Source organism: Diabrotica undecimpunctata, chromosome 5, assembly GCF_040954645.1.
Source record: "Diabrotica undecimpunctata isolate CICGRU chromosome 5, icDiaUnde3, whole genome shotgun sequence".
Taxonomy (NCBI): Eukaryota; Metazoa; Arthropoda; class Insecta; order Coleoptera; family Chrysomelidae; genus Diabrotica; species Diabrotica undecimpunctata.
Window position 1 is genome coordinate 68413204 of NC_092807.1, and position 20229 is coordinate 68433432.

Sequence of the window (20229 nt, forward strand, 5' to 3'; positions counted from 1 at the left end):
AATCTCTTCGTTATAGTCATCATCAACTGGTGGAGTATCATAATCATTTATGCGCGGATAATATTTATTTTAAATTAAAAGTAAATTGACATATTTGTCTAGCTTATTTTCCGTCAATCTAGCAGGTACTACTGTGTAAAATGACTTTTTTTATGTTTTAATTAATTCTAAAGCATAAATATTAATGGAAATATGATTTAATTTTTCAAATTTTGAGATTTGTGATAATGGCATAGGACTATCTAAATTCTCTGTTTGTAAAACTTCTGTAAAGTATGGATATGACGCGGTCTCATCAGCTCGTCGTCTAGGAACTCGAATAGCGCTTACGATAGACCAGTAAAAGCAGTTTTGATCCGTATTTTGTACATTAATACAAGCTTTTTTTTAATCGGTTCTGGGAGTCTAATGTAAGACGAGCCGTTCCCAAGTTGAAATTTATTGATATTAACAGCCAAAGAAATAATTTTATGTAACGCGCTCCCTGATTCTTTTTCGGCAAATTCCTATAATTCGTTTAAAAGTTTATCTACTACATTTTCCTTGAACCATTCGTCTAGTTCATGTATGAATAAAATAATTTTTAGTATTAAAATATTTAAGGTCCGAAATTTCATTATCTTCTGATTTTCTAATAAAAAATGTTGTATTTACTTTAAGTGCAGAGTGGGTTTTTAAAATTTTACCGATTTTAGATTTAAAAACAACTATACAATCTCCTAAAAAAATTATTCAAATCCTTATGACGTAAATTAACTATAATTCCGGTTTTGACTCTACTTTGAAAGCTTGTTTGCACATTTTCCCATTTAACCCTCTGGCCTAAGCTTAAATTGAGTCCCATCCCAACATGCCTATTTAAAATTAGTTTTCTAAAATGTTTTAAATCTCCTACGTTAGTTTCTAATTTTCTTAAAACCCCAATCGATAATTTATATTGCTGTCTACTACGAATTGCCTTATTATATGCCCTAATATGTTTCCTCAAACGTTTTAACCATACTTCCTCATCTCGAATTGTAAAGTTGTCAAATAAAATTTTTCGTAATTTTTTAATTGTCATTATAACACAGTCTGATTGTTTGATGTAATTTTTGATGTTATTTAAAGACATTTTAAAAAAGTCACTTTACGGCAAAAAATAAAATATTAACAGAAAAATCGCTTACCCTATCCTTTTTTTCTCCCGCCTTCTATTCTTTTAATTTTCAGTTATTATAAAAGATGCTAGTGAATGCGTCTTTCCTACGTTCACTTGACCTCTGTACGTAATGCTATATTTTCTGCTGATGAACTGGTCTAAATGCGGTTTGTATGCATCGGTTACCCTATGCGGAAGAAAGACAGCTTTGTCTACGAGCTCCAACACAATTGTTTCACCGTACTTTGTACTAACGACTTTTCCAGATAAAATTTGAATGGGGATGTTCTCCGGCAGATCCTTAATATTGCTTGCTGGTGATTTTTTCTCTACAAGAGAAACCTTATTTAATATACTTAAATCCATCTAAAACAAGAAAAAAAAAATACTTTACTGTTTCGATAATACTACTTGGCTCTTAATAATTTTCTTCGTTTAAAAGGAATAAGTTTTTTTACGATTTTATTTTTTAAAAAATTGAAATGTTAAAGCCTTTTATAAAATTTATTTTTGCAATGTAGGGATTTTAAAATAATTAAGCAAGCGTTCGTTTTAAAAAGCTGTTCTAACAAATAAGATTTTTTTAATGTATAAAGAAAAAAAATTTTGAAAAATAATCAAAGTAGTTTAAATTAAAACTAAAATATTTTCTGCTAATTAAAAAAATGGAAATAAAATACTTACATTAATTAACTTCTTTTGTTGCACAAACACACAAAGCTCAAGATCACAGATGACTGGGGACACTGCAGTTATTGAACGTAAAGTAAAATTATCATGTGCGTCTGCTAGTTAAATGCCGCTGTGACGTAATAGCATGCTTGCATGCATGAGACGCCCACACGAAATACCGTTATAATTTTCTCAGTAAACACATCTACAGCGTTTATTAGTCATTGCCGCTGGAAATAAGTGCATGATACTCCCACGGGAAATATATAAAATGTTAAAAGGTATGCACACCTGTTTCCGGGTGATATCACTCGATAGCAAACTACATTAAACATATTTTCTTTAGTAACAATATTTCAAGGAATTTTTGTGTAAACTTTTATTAGTAGTTATTTCAATAAGATGTACATAATTTGTATCCTGTACTTGAATTTTTAACAACAATATTTTGAAGATAATACAAACAAAGGGGAAACAAGATGTTGAAGGGAATAGACGTATTAGTTTTTATGCTAACGTTCACAAGCGTGTTTTGCAACGATTTCTCTAAAAAAGACGCTATTGTATACCTAAAAAAATATGGACAAAATATCGATAATACCACAAATTTCTCTACTTTGTTAATTACCTTCCAAGAAAGGTATAATTTGCCAGTGGATGGATTGCTTAATAAGCAACAATAGAATTTATGCGCCACCCGCGTTGTCAACACAAAGATAACGAATTTAGATTAAGTTCTTCATGGCAGAAACATCACCTGCGATGGTATTTTCCTCAAAAAACGGTTGAGGCACAAAAAGATGCAGAAATGGCTTTTCAGATGTGGCAAAATGTTTCAGACTTAACATTCACAATGGTTACAAATCCTACTCTAGATCCTCCCGATATTACCATACCTATGGTTAGAAAAACTCATTATTTTAGATCAAATTGTATGGGTAATGATAAGTGTCCGAGTAAAGTAGGTCACGGTGTTTTAGGACATTAGGACATTCATATTTTCCCGATCCCACCGGTACATGTAAAGAAATCCATTTAGATATCGACAAGTCCTGGCATTTTGGAAATGATTCTAATATACCCGAAGGCCGTACTAGTTTTCTATGGTATTGGCTTATGAAATTGGACACGCTCTCGGCATTGGTCATAGTGATACTCCAAATGCTATGATGTATAATGTCTATCAGAATAAGATTAGTGTTCTAGATGATGATGATATAAATGCAGTACAATATCTATATGGGGCTAAAAATAAAAATGCCACAATCCCAAAGCTTACAACACCAGCAACTACAAGACCTACAGCGCGTAAGCAACCGATTGGACCAAGGCATACAACAACAACAGCTAGCTCAACAACGTCAAGACCTACAACTCAAAAGCAGCCAATCCTCAAAAATTTGTGTGACATTGTTTCCGATTTTATGTTTCTAGCCACTGCTCCAGAATTTTCAAATTACCGATTATATATTGCTCATGATAAGTTTATATGGAAACTAGACTTAAACGAAATGATTATTCCATCTCAACCTGAACTTCTTGCTGATTATATTCCTACAGAATTACGTCAATACACTTTACAACACATTTTTCAAACAACAAACGGTGATTTGGTTACAGTTGTGTCTCCAAACAAATATTTCTCAGCATCATTCCCTAGTATTCAATCTATCGATAATTTTCCACTTAATATATACAATAAGGCTCACATTTTTCAATCAAATGCTGGACGGTCCTATACATTTTATAATAATATGTCATATATAGAATTTTCTAATGATTTTACTAGCGAGTTACAGAGAGGACAGATAAAAGACATATTTCCTGGAATACCTGAAGATATTTCTCTCGCACTTCGATGGATTGATGGCCATATTTACTTTTTCCGTCAAAATACTTACTATAAATTTAATGAAGTTACAAAAAAAGTTGTTATGGCTGGAGAATTTAGCTGGAATCTATTTGGAGTGCCCTGTCCAAACGAAAATATCTTACAACAATTAAAAACCCTTATATCTAAACTTGTATCTGTATATAATTAAATATTAATAGTAAATAGATGTATTTTTGAATAATAAAATATTTTTTTTGCTATACGTTGTTTTTATCCACCCGGTATACACGCTAATCATCGAACGTGATGGTGACGCTAGTCTACACGCGATCGCATTACAGTTTACAATTTTTATTTTAAAAATAAATTGTTAATCCTAAACGTTTTTAGAAAATTACGTCTTTAACTTATATTTACATATAAACCCGTAGTAGATTTTATACCAACCCTTTATACCCATACAAACCAGTAAATTTTATACCATCCTTTATTACCAAACAACCACTTACATTTTTTTCATACCAATTATCGGCTCGTGTAATTAATGTGGCTCCGTGGGTCAGCGACATGCGTTTCTACCTTTAAAGCTATGAGACGATGGATCGAATCCCACATAAGGAAGACTGTTTTATTTAATAATTTGGATTAAAATCGTCTTATAGATAGTGGGTAATATGTAGTTAAAAATAAAGTTAAATGTAAAAATAATTTGCATGATCGTAAAGTGTAACGTCACCTACGTCACACGTTCTCTTTCGCACTCATTGATTTCCCTATTCCGCACAGAACCGGCATATCTAATCTACTGACACTTCCCGAGTATGTCAGCAGTCTAAAGGATCGACTGATTAAGATCGACAATTTCGCCAGGAATAAGCTACAATTAACCACTGGCTGCATAAAGGTTAAGTTTGACCAGAAATCCACTCCCGTTAGCTTCAAGGTAGGTGATTCAGTCTGACTCTACTAAACAAAGAGAGGGAAAAGTGTGAGTCTCAAGTTGCAGCGGCCCTGGGAGGGACTGTACTTGGTCACTAAGAAGATAAACGACCTGGTATATAGGGTGCAACTGACGTCAAAACGTAAGCCGAAGGTCGTTCACCTAGAAAGACTCACCTTATAAAGTACAGGATCCACCGACGCGGTCCATTTAGGTGCTGTTTGGGGCGAATAGCCAAAAAGAAGGTGGCGATGTTGTGTTACCACTAATTGCGACCCTGTGCTTTAGCACACAAAAATCTAGAATTTTGGTTCACCACGTATATCCCACGCACCGTTGCGGAGATGTTCTCGGCACTCGGTAAACGGCCCGGCAAAGTTCCAGAAATTACTTTCTGTATTAGCCCGCCGAGACGGTATTAGGTTATTAGTATTGGTGAACTGTTTTGTAAGCGATAAATATTAATGTAATTAGAATTTGTGATATTTGTAATTTAAATATGCTTTTATCTGACTTAAAATAAAGTTAGTTAAATGACGTTTGCTTCATTTAAACTCTGAACCCATAAAAAAAGTGTAACAATATTATAGTGTGGGATCTATTCAATATTAACGATTAAGGCTGCCGTTTGAAACGTTGTAACCCTTGTAACGTCATAAACATCACATATTTGTTAATTTACTTTAAATAATTATTTTATTTCAATTTCTTTCGATTTTATTCATTTATTACCTGTCTCTTTTATTTTACTATTTTTATTCTAAAAATAGTTGGCGCTCAACTCTTCGATCAACTAAATATCCTATTTAATCTCTATTTTTCAATTTTAATATTCTATTTCCCGTATTTAACTCCAGTTTACGCCTATGGCGTAAAACACTATATGATATCTATGATCTGCTCTAAGCGACACGATATTTGTCAGCTGGCAACTCTTGACTTCTGGGAGCTTTTTATAAATAATCTTCATTGATAGAAAGACATGTTTTTATCGTAAATTTATTTAATTGTTAAATCTTTCCTTGAGGTAGTTGATAATTCTTTATAGTCAATATTTCACCAATGTCCAATGTACTTTTCTAGTAATTTTTATATTCGTTTTTTTTAACCTTAACCTACACACCATGTTTTTTTTTAACTTTTTTAATCCTTTTTATATGCAATTGGAGTCTTTATTGTAACTTAACTATAAATTATGTTAATAATAATTACTACTACTACTTGTCGGTTTATAACGTTCTCTGCCGTTTTCCGACTTCCAATCGCCACTTAGACCGGTTGTTCCATAAATCTTCTTCTATGGCCCTCTCTCTCAGTTCTTTATTTATTCCTTCGCTCCAACTTTTTTTCGGTCTACCTCGTTTTCTCTTTCCTTCTGGTTGCCACTTTAGTATTTCTTTTGCCAATCGTTGTTCGTCCATTCTTTGTATGTGCCCGAACCAGATAAGTTGTTTTGTTGTTAGGTCATCTGTGATTGTTCGTTTGATTCCCATTATTTCTCTAATGCGTTCGTTGGTAATCCTTTCTCTTCTAGATCTTCCTGCGGCTCTTCTCCAAAAATCCATTTCCGTCGCTTTCAGCGTTAACAGTGTTCTTTCTTTCAGTGGCCATACCTCACAGCTGTATAAAGTGATACTTTTTACTATAGTCTCATATATCCTCTTTTTATTTTCTTTGCTGATGGATTGGTCCCATAAAATGGTGTTTAACATTGTGATGGCCTCCCTGACGTATTTCTCTCTCTTATGGCTTTGTCTAATGTTCCATCTAGTGAAATAGTGATACCTAGGTATTTGTAGTCACAGCAGTGCTTTATCGTAGTGTTATCGTCTAATATGAGGTCTTTTTGTTCTGCTCCAATGCACAGGTATTCGGTTTTCTTTTTATTTACTTCTAGACCCCATATATCATACTCTTCAATTAATTTTCGTGCCATATATCATACTCTTCAATTAATTTTCGTGCCATATAGTTTAAATCGTCATAATCTTGAGCCATTATTACTTGATCGTCTGCAAAGTTAAGCGTATATACCATAGTATTGGTGAGCGGTATCCCCATTGTCCTGCATTTTTGTTTCCATCTTTTTAAAGCACTTTCGAGGTATATTTTAAATAAAGTGGGAGACAAGCAACATCCTTGCTTTAATCCTTTTGATGTTATATATCCTGTTGTTATTTGTGTCCCTGCTTTTATTTTTGTTATTGGTTGGTTGTATAGCACTTCGACGGCTTTTATTAATTCTATATTAATATTCGTGCTTTCCATTGATTGCCACAGCTTCTTCAGTGGAACGCTGTCGTAGGCTTTCCGTAGGTCGACGAACAACATATGAATCTCTTGATTCCTTGCCATCTTTTTTTTTCTATTATCTGGGTTAAGGAGAAAATGTGGTCAATAGTGGATCGACCCGTACGAAATCCTGCTTGTTCTTCTGCTTCATAATCTAAGTATTCTCTCTCGATTCGGTTCTTTAACACGTTTCCATATATTCGACTCATAGGTCCGGTTACAGCTATTCCTCGGTAATTTTCACAATTATTGTTATCACCCTTTTTATGTATAGTGCTGAGGTATATCTTCCATTCCGTAGGGATTTCGCTTGTGTTTATGCATTCTTGAAAAAGTTGTCGAAGACATTCGTACAATTTGTTCGTTCCGTACTTAAACAATTCTCCGGGTATATCTCCTGGTCCGGGTGCTTTGTTCCTCTTCAGCTGTTTACATACATTTTTAATTTCCTCTGTTGTTAATCTTATTGGCGAGCCAACTATTGAAATTCTATCTTGGTTTTGATTTCTATGTTCCCGAAATTCGACTCTATTCTCTACCAAAAGTCCTTTGAAATACTCTTCCCAGTCTTCAGGTTTTATGCTCTGTATTACTTCTTTATTCTTTTCTTTTGTCAATTTTTTTATCAGTTTCCAGCTTTCTGTGCGTCTGGTTCCTCCTAGATAATTATTTATTCGTTGGCAGTTTCTTTCTTAAGACTCGTTCTTCTTCTTAGAGATTTTCCTTCGTACTTCTGCTTGTTTTTCCTTATATTTTATTTTGTCTTGTAATGATTTAGAACTTAAATATTGTTGGTATAGTTGTCTTTTACATTTTATTTCCTCTATTTCGTTATCCCACCAGTATGGTTTATTTACCTTGGGTTTTATGTAGTATCCCATTGCTTCAAATGCTGCTTCGTGTAAACAGTTTTTTATATGTTTATATAGCTGGTCGATATTCTTGGGGGCGGGAATTTGTAGCTTCTTATCCAATGTATTTTTAAATAAGTCTTGCGTACTTTCTTCATCTAGGCTTCTGATGTTGTATCTTCGTTCCTGTATCTTTTCTGTTGTGTTTATGTCTATGCGTGTTTCTCTCTGTTGTCTTCGGATTGGGAAGTGTATTTTTGAACGTAATAAATAGTGATCGCTACCGCATGTTGCGCTTCTCTGAACTCTTACATCTTGTACTCTTAGTCGGGTTTTTTGTTTTGTTACAATATAATCGATTATTGATTTTATGTTTCGTGTTTCCTGAGTCCATGTATAGCTGTGTATCAGTTTATGTGGAAAGTATCCATTTAAGATTCTGAGTTGATTCTGGTTGCATAAATCTATGAATCTTTCACCATTGTTGTTCGTGGTGTCTTCTTCGTATTTTCCTACTATTTCATCCGCATCTTTTCTTCCTACGCTACTGTTAATATCCCCCATTAATATTATTTCCCGCAATTGACTTATTTTCGATATTTCTTCGTGAAGCTGTTCAAAAAATGCATCTTTTACGTTGGCTAGTGAGTCGTTATTTATTGCGTATACGCCCATAATTGTTAGTTTATATCCGTGAAGACACATATTTACTTTAATCAATCTTTCACTTATGGCTTCCCAGGTTGTTATGAACTTTCTTCGTCTTCTGTGAATCATTAAAGAAATTCCCTGTTGAGCTCTACATTCTTTTGGTACTCCACTATAGAAATGGTCATATTTTCCTAGATTTTCAGAGCCGGTTCCCTTCTTTTTTGTTTCAGTAATGACTGCTATGTCTATGTTTAGTTCTGTTAATTCATGTAAGACTTCATTGAGTTTTTTGGATATACCTTGAACGTTCCATGTACCAAAAAATCGTGTCCTTTTTCGAAGCTTATGTCGTCTTTGTTGTGCCGTCCTATTCCGAGGCGTGTGATTGGGTTTTTTTTAACATTTTTATGTTTTTTACAAGTACTGGGGAGTTAGCCCAATGCCTTAACCCCCAACCTGGAGGACCAGGGGTTTGGGTTCAGAGTCTCCCTCTCCTAGACGAATTGCGGAATCTACCGCTAACGGGTTTCGTCCACCCTTTTTAATTTTATACGAACCCTAAAATCGGGGGTCGCCACTTCCGCCATACACACCGTACTGAAGATGTTCTTCTCCGCCGTGGATACCGTTGTGGTCTTCATCCGTGACCCTGGACAAGGGACCCTAATCAGGTACTAGTTTCCCGGGTCAGGAAACTCCTGGAATCTGCGGAGGGCAGGGATTGATTCATTTTCCCTGGTAGGACTGTCCAAAGGAGTTCCTACCCGCTCAGGGTACCCTGAGCGGGTAGGAACTCCTATGGACAGTCCTACCAGGGATTTAATTATATTCATTTAATTATCCTATTAATTTATAATTAATTATCCTATATTAATACTATTAATTATATTCATTTAATTATCCTTACCATCAGCTATGTCCTTTCAAAAAATTATTTTTCTATGGCAAGGAAATATGAAGTCGCTAACACAAGGTTTATTATTAATAGTTTTTTAATGGAAAATAAATTTTTCTTGTTCCCTCTTGTTCGGTGAAACTTTCCTGGACCTCGTGGTGCATCACACACAAGGATGACAAGCCATAAGTAAATTTTGAATTTGTATAAAGCTATAGGCAGGATTTACTTTGTTTTTATTGAATATTAAAACTGCAATTTATATATATTTTTTTGTATAATAAATATGATTAGTTAATATTTTAGTTTATTTGTTATTATCTGAACCTAACTCATTTTTCAGATTATTTAAAATCAATATATTTTTTCAGTCTAAATCCGGTTTAGAATGTTGTTTATATAATGCAGGTTGTTATAAAAAAAATCAGGACGTAATCTTTAACAGTTTTTTCTTTACATGTTCCTAAAGTTAAAAAAATACTTTTCAGGAGAGTTCACAAACTAAAACAGTCTAATTTAGAACCCTCCAGTCTCATACTCTTGCCTATCTTTTTTTGTAATCCTAAGCTTTTTGTACATTTTTAATTTAGTTACTTACACATTTTTCTAGTAGTTGTTACTTTTTTTTCAGTCATTTATTGATATCAATAGCTTTTAGTCCATTCAGAGCATTAGATGAAGAGCGAATATTTAGTTTGTGTAGCACTTTATTTTTTATTTTTTTTTTGCTAATACAGACTTTTCTGTCTAGAAGTGTAAAATTTTTTTTTTCAGGAGTACCTGGTCCTCTTAAGATAACATGTTCTCACAACTGAGAGACTGAACTAGACGAAGCCTAACAATTCTCTCCCAAAAAAGTTGTGAGTTTTATTGTTATACATTGGCTCCTAACATTCAGAGGTAGCTATATTGGTACACATTGGCGCCCACCGTTTCTGATAGGTCATTCGATGGTTACACCCTATATACTTATAAGACGAAATCGTTAACTTCTACTTTTAATTAATTTTCTTTTGATTTGATAACTGATCAATTGTCAATACCCTTTAGTTCGGGAAAAAGCAATGTTTTACATACGCAACGTCTTATTTTAAAGAAAAGAATCAACAGTTATTCAATGCACCATTCTTAATGGGATATCTAATTTTGTAGATGCACCTAAAAAATAGATATAAAAAACTTACTGCACAATCCGTTGGTAGTGATTCGTCCCACTCTTTTCCATTATATTTACCGCCACCATTCCACTTAAACTCGCTCATGCAACCACCTTTGGCCAGGTCTCTGATTCTCATTTCCAAGTATTCTTGGTTGGTTGTAACCTCCAGGAACGGTAGCAAAGCAGGTAAAGAAGGAATGAATTGGGACACCAGAGCTGTGTGAGCTGTCTTTCTTAATCTATCGAGTCCTACTGTGCCAACTTTTACATCTGACAAACCATGCTTATCCAAGGAAGCATTGATCCTGTCAAATTCTGCTACTAAACGTTCCAAAATAGTTTGAGATATCCACTACAAATCAAAGAAAATGTAGGTAAAATAATTGTATGTATAATCAACAAAATAATATTGTTATGTGACCCCCAATTACGACTCTGGCACAGAGTGATTCGAGAAGATCTTTATCGGTAACTTTCTGGAATCTCGTGTTATAGCGTTGATTCTGTCTCCATGCCATCGTTGGCTATTTCTAGAACAGATGTTCGTATTATATAAACCGCCGCGGCGTCCTTTGTTTATTCGGTAATTAGATAAGTTGATGTATACTTGAATGTTCGAATAAATGAACTTTAAAATATGCACAGTTTTGTATTAAATCTTGCCCAAGTACTTTTGCTCTCAGAGCGTCTTCAGGGGCATTTCGTCAAAATTATAGGCTATCCAGCACTTTTATGAATGTCATAATCATTAAATAATACATTTACACAACACTAGACAAAGGAAAAACAGTTGTAAGATTAAATAAAAAACTGTGCTCGATACCTGCTTTTTATTTGAATAAAGTTAACCCTCCTTCCCACGGGGGTCTATCAGTACAACTAAAAATAAAATTGCTTAAATTTAAAAAAATTTTTGTTTGTATTTTTTTCCTAGACTCGGTGTACCTTTTAATGATATTGAATAGTACACTTTAGCATAATTTGGTGAAATTTTATGAATCCCTTCAATCGCTACCTGTAAAAGTATCCTGACAGACCCCACCCGTGGGTAGGCGTTTCTTGTTTTGTGTTCGGGATGTTTATAAAATTTATGGTTATATTATATTGCCCAGTAATTCCCGTTCTCAGCTTATTTGGAATTTTAGTTTTGGAGCGTCTTTCATACGAATAGCTTCGGCGTTATATTTTTATACATTATTTACTGTTTTGGCAATAAAAATGTATTACGAGCCAGCAAGTTTTTTGACTTGTCGATACGACGACTTTAAATTGTGTATTTTGAGGTAAGAGAAAATTGTAGTACTTTTATCAATAAGAAGTAGGTACATAGTTTTTTTTTGTAGCCTAATATGGATCCTTATGAAGTAGAACTAAAAAGACTACAAGCATTGTATGATAAAAATGTTACTGAAATGGAGTCGGAAGACGAGTTTGAGACGGAGCCTGTAATTGACGCAGAATTTATTTTTAGTGAGCATGAAACTGACACCGATGACACCTTTTCTATTCCTGATGACAGAAGATTGTTTTATTATGGAAAAGACAAAACCAAATGGCGAAAGCATGTTCCTCCTCGTAATGTCAGAACCCGCCAAGAGAATTACCTGGACCAAATTATCTGGAGTTATCGGTGATGCTAGAAATGTTAAGGATCCACATGCGAGTTGGATGTACATGTTTGGTAATATAGATATTATAGTTGAAAATACAAATGTAAATATACAAAAAATTCAAGATAAATTTAAATCTAAATATGATACGCAACTAACAAATTCTGAGGAAATTAAAGCTTTTATGGGGTTACTTTATGTAGCTGGTGTTCAACATGGAGGTAGGAAAAACTTGTCAGAATTTTGGGCTAATGACTGCATGCGATCGTAAATATTTACAGCTGCACTGTCTCAAAGAAAATTTAAATTTCTAGTAAAATCATTACGATTTGATAATGTCAACAATATGGAAGAAAGGAGGCAAGAAGATAAGCTGGCTCCAGTTCGACAAATGAACCTTTGTACAAAACTGTAAAATACATTATTCAGTAGGGGAATATGTTACGCTTGATGAAATGCTTCTTGCATTTAGAGGAAGGTGCATGTTTAAAATGTACATGCCGAAAAAACCTAATAAGTATGGGCTCAAAATGTTTGCTACAGTTGATGCCCACACATTTTACACCCATCATTTAGAATTGTACGCAGGAACGCAGCCAGATGGACAATATAAAACAAATAACTCAACTGTTGCTGTAAGAGAAAGAATGGTGCAACATTTATCTCAGTCTGGTAGAAACGTTACTATTGATCGTTGTTTTACCAGTTACAATATTGTAACACATTTACTAAATGTACACCGTCTTACAGTAGTAGGAAAAATTATGTCTAATAGAAGAGAATTACCTCAAGAACTAACAAATGTAAAAACCAGACAGGTATATTCTTCAATGTTTGCATATGGTGAAAAAATGACGCTTGTTTCTTACGTCCAAAAAAAAAATAAAAATGTTTTGGTCGTTTCTAGTATGCACAGGGATGACAGAATTGATGAAAGCACTGGTGATCTCTATAAGCCAGATATGATTACATTCTACAATTCTACTAAAAGTGGAGTAGATGTGGTAGATCGTATGATTACATCTTATAATGTAGCAAGAGGAACAAGAAGGTGGTTAATGGTCATTTTCTATGGCTTGGCTAATATTGCAGCTATAAATGCATTTATTATATACAGATCCAATAATGCAAATGCAGAATTTCGGTTTTCTCGTCGATTGTTTCTGAAATCTTTAGAAATTGCGTTAGTCCAGAACATCACGGTTACTTGCTGCAAAATTTTCTGGAATTGAGCAAACGACGAGGGATGACCCGGACCCAGGAAACGGGGATGGTGTAAGTATTGCAAAAAAAGAAAAACTAGGTATTTTTGCCAATTGTGCAAAAACTGGTTATGTATGGAACATATAAAAGCATGTTGTGCCGATTGTGTCGAAACAACATAATTTAACCCCCTCTATGTTGTGTTTCCAATTTTAATTTTAGATATTTAGTTTTTACTTGTATTACTGTACGTATATAGAGTAATATTATTGTTTTTTTTTATATTTTTTTTGTATTTTGCCGTTTATGATTTATTTAATAAACTCTTGTAAAAAATAATGGTGTTAGTTATTTCGCAGTAAACTATATCAATACATATTGATACACATATTATATGTACATTTAGGTAGTACAACGTTACATCACTAAGTTTCCTTAAAAATATTAAAAAAAAAAAAATTTAATGAGAAAATTAATGTTTAAAATTTGGTTCTGATAGACCCCACCCGTGGATTTGTGTCACAAGAAAGTCACCCGTGGAAAGGAGGGTTAATTAGATTAGTTAGTTAAACCACGTTTGTTTCAATGAATTCCTCAACCCACAGAAAATCGTAACAATATTTTGATAATAACCACAGGAAATTTGGATTAGGACGAATAAGTAGATATACTACGTTACTTTGAGCGCAACCCCTAAATCGCAACCCCCGGTCGTAACTACCAAACGGCTTAACGTAAGATGACGTACGAGGGCTCGTTGGAAAGGGGATGAAAAATGGGGTTGAACGCAGTATCGTGCGCATCGGAGCATACCGAAAGGGCAGTACGTCATATCTTCGTTGCTATTGGTCCGATCGTGACCTCCGAGGGCTCGTTGGAACGGGGAGAAGGTACCGAATACGTTGAGAATACGCTCCTGTTTTGCGAAATTGTTGTTTGCGCTTGCGTAACTGGTGTTGTTATTGGTATGTAAGAGGGAGCTGTTTTTGGCCCATATAGAATACTCATTGCCTTTTTATCATCATCACCAAAACGTGTTACATCTTGTTGATACCAAGCATATATAATAGACGAATCAATAGTGCTGTGTTCTAGTCAAAGAGAACGACCAATTTCATGCATTAGGACAGCCAAAAAATTGGCTTCACCATCAGGAGCTCTGCCATTTCCTACATACCATCGTCATTAGCATCAAGATTAATTTTGGTACACTCACCGTTTGCGCTGGGATAGTATGCGTGGGCCAATACTTTTCCAGGACCATCGAAATTAAATGAACATTTAGTGCTTCCTTGACAACTTGCTCGAACATTATGAGTATTTGGTACCACGGTTATAGTAATATCCGGCTTTGGAGAATGTATTATTACTTGTTTAAACTTTAGATATTTTCCCACATCTAGCGAAAGCTTCTGCAGCAAGATTTATATAATCGGGATTACTAATAGCTTGTGGGAAATACCAGCGTAAAATCGTTTTATTCCACTTCGAATAAATTGCATAGTTATTGTCGCCAACAGAACATCGAGGCTTATTCATCATATTCATAGTATCATTATTTAATGTTCCAATCACCGGAAGAGTGTATCTTTCTTGAAATTCAACTAAGGCCATATCTATACTAGAAATAGCATTACTTGATGTATTTAGATATCCGAAACGTTTAAGAAAAGAACTAGCATACTCCAGAGTGCTATTCTCTGCACACACAGATACAGAGAGCAACAATAAGACATGTAAACAGACAAGCATCTCGATTTATACTAATATCCACAAAATTGTTAATAGTTATTTATACAAAAATCCAAACACACACACACACACATACACACACACACACACACACACACACACACACACACACACACACACACACACACACACACACACACATCTTCGGACTGAAGAAGTTTTTGTGTAATATTAACCGTATTTTTATAAAGTATTTATTATATGTATACAATTATATACAGAAATATATTAAGTAAACAATATGTTAACATAGTGCATTTGGTAGCAATACCGGATAAAGCCTCATGATAACGCGGTCCCCGTATAGTTCAAAACACGTGAACATCTAATAACAAAATTTATTTTTCATTTCGAAACACCAGAAATAAAGCCACAGTTGCTGTATTTTGTAAAATATATGATGATAGCGGTAACCACAATCTTAATTTTGCATGAAATATTTTATCGTATGGTTTCTACTAACAAAAACAGAAAATATAAAAGTGGCTAGTGAAATTTCCAGAACATTACGCGTCGCTTATCTTTGAAACGGATCTATCTAAAAACTAGAGTTTATTCTATTATTGTAGATGGATCTATCAAAACTAAATGCATCATCTTTGGCTGCAGATCGCAAACGAATAAAAAAACTAAAGGATCTTCAAATTGGAGAAAAAATTACCATCCACAGTGCAAAGGTGGTAACAACACAGTTTGGGGATACAGTTCTGCTAGATTTGGGCGCTGAAGTTGTTTTTTTACCGCAGCGGGTGACCAAAGCCTACCAAGCAGACTCCTAGCATCCTTTAAGATAGTTGAATAGGGTGAGTGATTTTTTCTTATATTTCTTTCTTTTGAGTAGCGAGTAGCCATGCATAAACAAGTAATTAAACGATGATTTAATGCAAATTATTAAAAAGCTTCGTAAAAAATTTTTTGATATATTCACTGAAAGGGATCGTAAAGTTTGGACAAGACGGTTAAATAGTCAAATTTGGAGATGTAATAAAGTAATTAAAAACAATAAACTATCCGTAGGAACAGTTAGAAAAGTGCAAACTTACATAGGACATTTTAAGCATTTTAGGCAAATTATTTTAAATTTCAATAATAAGTACGTTGGGTTGGGGCTTAGTTCAAAATTACTTAATAGAGTTAAATGGGAAAAGTCATTTCGTGTTTTGCTAGTCAAATTAAAACCGGGGTAATAATAAATTTATGTTATAAGGATGTAGGAATGTTTTTGGATGATGCGTTTACAGTTTTTAGTAGAAAAATTAAAATTATATTGAAAACAAATAGAGTACTTAAAGTCAATACTGCATTTTGTGGTGAATTTATTGAAAAATCGAGTGATAGTGAAAGTTTAGATTTAAAATATTTCAATACGAAAAATGCTATTATAGATACATCGACCGATTTACATCTTTGGTTTGTTGAATACGTTAAAGATAAAATTTATACAACGTTGTCTGAATTTGCAGAAAAAGGTTCGGGGGCCGCGCTATCTAAAGTAATTTCATTGGAGGTTAATATTAACAAAGTGGAAATGGGAAACGGCTCATCCTTTATTGACTTGCCAATAGATTCAGAAAAAACGAGCGTGGATCCACAAGGAGTATCCAAATATCCACATTATTCTACTATTTTGCAAACGGATAAATTAGAAAGCCCAATGCCATTAAACCAAATTTCAAAATTCGAGAAATTAAACGCCATATCAGTCAATGTTTTTGTATTAGAATTAAATGTAGTTAAGGACAAACAATTTTACGAAGTAGTACCTGCCAGACTGACACCGCAAAAGATGGAAAAGCATGTGAATTTGCTCCTAATAAAGCATAAATATTTTCCAAAATTAAACGATTACGATGCTTTTCCAGAAGATGACGATCAGACTGAAATATGCCTTCATTATTGTTGGATTAAAGATTTGGGAAAATTAGTAAAATCACAATTAAACAAAAACAGATGTAAAAAATATATTTGCGATCGTTGTTTAAACTATTTTAGCAGTGACAGCAAACTAGCAGAGCACGAAGAAATGTGTTCAGATATGAATAAATGCAAAATCACTGTTCCTAAATATGATCATGTGGCTTTTCGTAATTTTACATACCAACAAACAACTCCGTTTATAGTTTATGCCGATTTTGAATGTCAATTACATAATTTTACGGATTCCAATGTCACATTGAGTAAAACAGCAAAATATCAGAAACATGTACCTTTTAGTGCAGGTTATTATTTGAAATGTGCTTACGATGACAGCTTATCTTATTTTAAGAGCTATAGAGGTAAAAATTGCATGGAGTGGTTCGCAAAAGAAATGGCCGAAATTTCCACATTTGTCAATTCCAAAATAAAGACAATTGTACCTATGGTCGAAAAGCCTAACACAAATGGAGCAACTGTGTGCCATATCTGTGAGAAACGCTTTTTGACTACAGATACAGTTGTTGTAGATCACGATCATTTTACGGGACAAGTACGAGGATTTGCGCACCAAGCATGTAATTTGAACTTTAAAAAATTGTTTGTCGTTCCCATCGTATTTTACAATTTTGGTGGTTACGATTCACATTTTATGATTATAGATCTTTGCAAACATGGGCACTTGAGCTTACTTCCCATAAACAAAGAAAAATACATTTCATTTACATTACAAACTAATCAAGATCAAATTAAATTACGATTTATTGACTCACTAAGATTTATGGGAGCTTCACTCGACGAATTGGCATCAATTTTAGACACATCGGAAAAGAAGATTTTAAGACGAGAATTTAGTCAATTAGATGACGATACATTCAATTTGCTAACGTGTAAAGGAGTATTTTGCTATGATTATATTGACAGTACAGATAAATTAGAGGAAACTTCTTTGCCTTCAAGTGATCATTTCTATAACAAATTAAGTGATGAATATATTAGTGATGAGAAGTACGCTCATGCGCAAAATGTTTGGAAGAAATTGAATTGTAAAAATTTGGGAGAATATAGCGATTTGTATTTCTTCTTCTTCGGCTTTTCCCATTATGAGTTCGCCGTTTTCGTCCAGAGCACTCTATTCTCCCAGTTATCTTCTCTGAGGTCTCTATCTATCATAGCATTTTCGACGTATGTTTTCCATCTTGTAGCAGGTCTTCCTCTCCGTCTTCTTCCCGGCGGGTCCCAGTTTAATATTCTTTTCGGCCACCTATGCTCTGGCATTCTTTGTACATGCCCGCAGGGCTCTGTTTTCCAACTTTTTTGTAATTGAGCATTTTACTTCCATTCAGTTCCATATTTCCTCCGTTCTTATTCTATCCGCTCTTGTGACTTGTAGACATCTTCCCATAAAGTCCAGTTCAACTGTTCTTATTTTATTTCGTATTGTTGTTACGATTGCCAACGTAGTGTTGACCATACTTCCGCTCCATATAGGGTAATATTCATCACTATGCTTTGAAAGATCCTCTTTTTGTTTTCTTTGGTGAGAGTGTTGTTCCATATCACTCCATGAAGTGCTCTTGTGGCTTGTTTTCCCCGTGCTATTTTCATTTCTATATCTTTCATACAAGTACCATCTCGGCTAATCATTGACCCTAAATACTTAAAAGCCTTACAACTCTTAATAGTCTTTTCTTCTAAACTAAAAGTTCAAATCTGCAACCTCGGGTCCAATACATAAGTATTCGATCTTGCACATATTTATCTTGAGTCCCCAAAGTTCATATTCTTTCTTTAATTTCCTTATGATATATTCCATATCCTCCCTGTCTTGTGCAAAAATGACTTGATCATCTGCGAAAAGTAGTGAATGTAATATATTCTCTTGTACTGGTATGCCCATTGTTCCGCATTTTCTATACCATCTTTTCAAAGCCTGATCTATATATATATATATATATATATATATATATATATATATATATATATATATATATATGTTAAAAAGTGCAGGTGAGAGACCACATCCCTGTTTTGAGGCCTTTTGTTGCGGTGATTGTTTTTATTATTTCATTACCTAACTTTATTTGCACTTGTGTTTCTTTATACAGTCTTTGTGTTATATTCACCCATTTCTATCTAAAGCGTATTCTTCTCATTGCTTCCCATAGTTGTTTCCTGGGCACGTTATCGTATGCTTTCTCTAAGTCGATAAAGGTCATATGTGTTTCAATGTTTTTTTCTTTGTTCTTTTCAATCACCTGTCTCATAATGAATATATTATCTAAACATGATCTGGCTTTTCGGAATCCGGCTTGTTCTTCGCTATAATGGTCCATGTGTTGTTCTAGTTTTTCTTTTATAACTGATGAAAAGATTCTTGCTATTGAAGGCATTACACTGACCCCTCTCTAGTTATTTGGTTACCTTTTGTCACCTTTTTTGAAAATGGAGGACATGTATGATAAATTCCACTCATCGGGAATCTTCTCTCCTGCTTCGATTTTATTGAACAACATTCGTATAAAGGATACTATCCTTGCGCCTCCATATTTCAGCAGTTCCATTTTTATGTTCCCTGGTCCTGGTGCTTTATTGTTTTTGGATTTCTTTAGTGCTTTATTTATATCTTCCTCTGTGATTTCTGCTTCCTCAGTTATTATTGTCACAGGGTCGTACGAGATATACTCCGGCCTATTCTCCTGCAATAATTTTGTGTAATGCTTTGTCCACTCTTTTGATGTAATTATCTGTATGGTATTTTTACTTCGTTTATTACTTCTGATGTTTTTTATTTTTTTCCATGCTTCCGTTGATCTGTTATACCCTATCGTGTTGTCTATGTCTCTGCACATTCTCTCCCAGTATTCGTTTTTCTCGAGCTTTATTCTTTGTTTAACTTGTTGTCTGAGGGAAACATATTCTCCCCGTGTTCCTGGGGTTCTGTCGTTTAGCCATTTATGAAATGCAGTTTTTTTTCTTTTAATCATCTCTTCTAAGTCGTCGCTGTCTTTCTCCAAATATGTATTCTTATGTTGTTCAATACCCAACACTTCGTTTGCCGCTTTGTTTATTTTTTCCTTTAGGTGTTGATACATTTCTGTTGGGGTCCATTCTTCGTTCATCTGTAGCATATTCTGTAGCCTATTCTGATATAGTGTTCGAGTACTAAGTTGTTGTAGAAGTTCTACTTTATACCTCGTATTTGCGATTTTTTTGCATCTCCTCATCTTTCTGGATATTGTCTTTTTGTCGTCTTCCCGTGTATTTCTATTTTGTATTCAAAAACAGATATTCTGCTGCTGGCTGATGTGTTTG

At 34.1% G+C, this 20229-nt stretch overlaps 1 protein-coding gene across 4 annotated transcripts in view; it reads right to left on the reverse strand.

Moving 5' to 3' along the window:
* LOC140441371 (transmembrane protein 209) overlaps positions 1 to 20229 on the reverse strand; it is a 322551-nt gene that overhangs the window by 118941 nt on the left and 183381 nt on the right. For 3 of the 4 annotated variants that reach the window (XM_072532056.1, XM_072532054.1, XM_072532055.1), the window contains exon 7: positions 10461 to 10787. The exons of the other annotated variant lie outside the window; for it this stretch is intronic. In XM_072532056.1, the coding sequence (XP_072388157.1) occupies positions 10461 to 10787 (327 nt within the window). The remainder of the gene's footprint in view (positions 1 to 10460; positions 10788 to 20229) is intronic. 4 annotated transcript variants of the gene reach the window in all.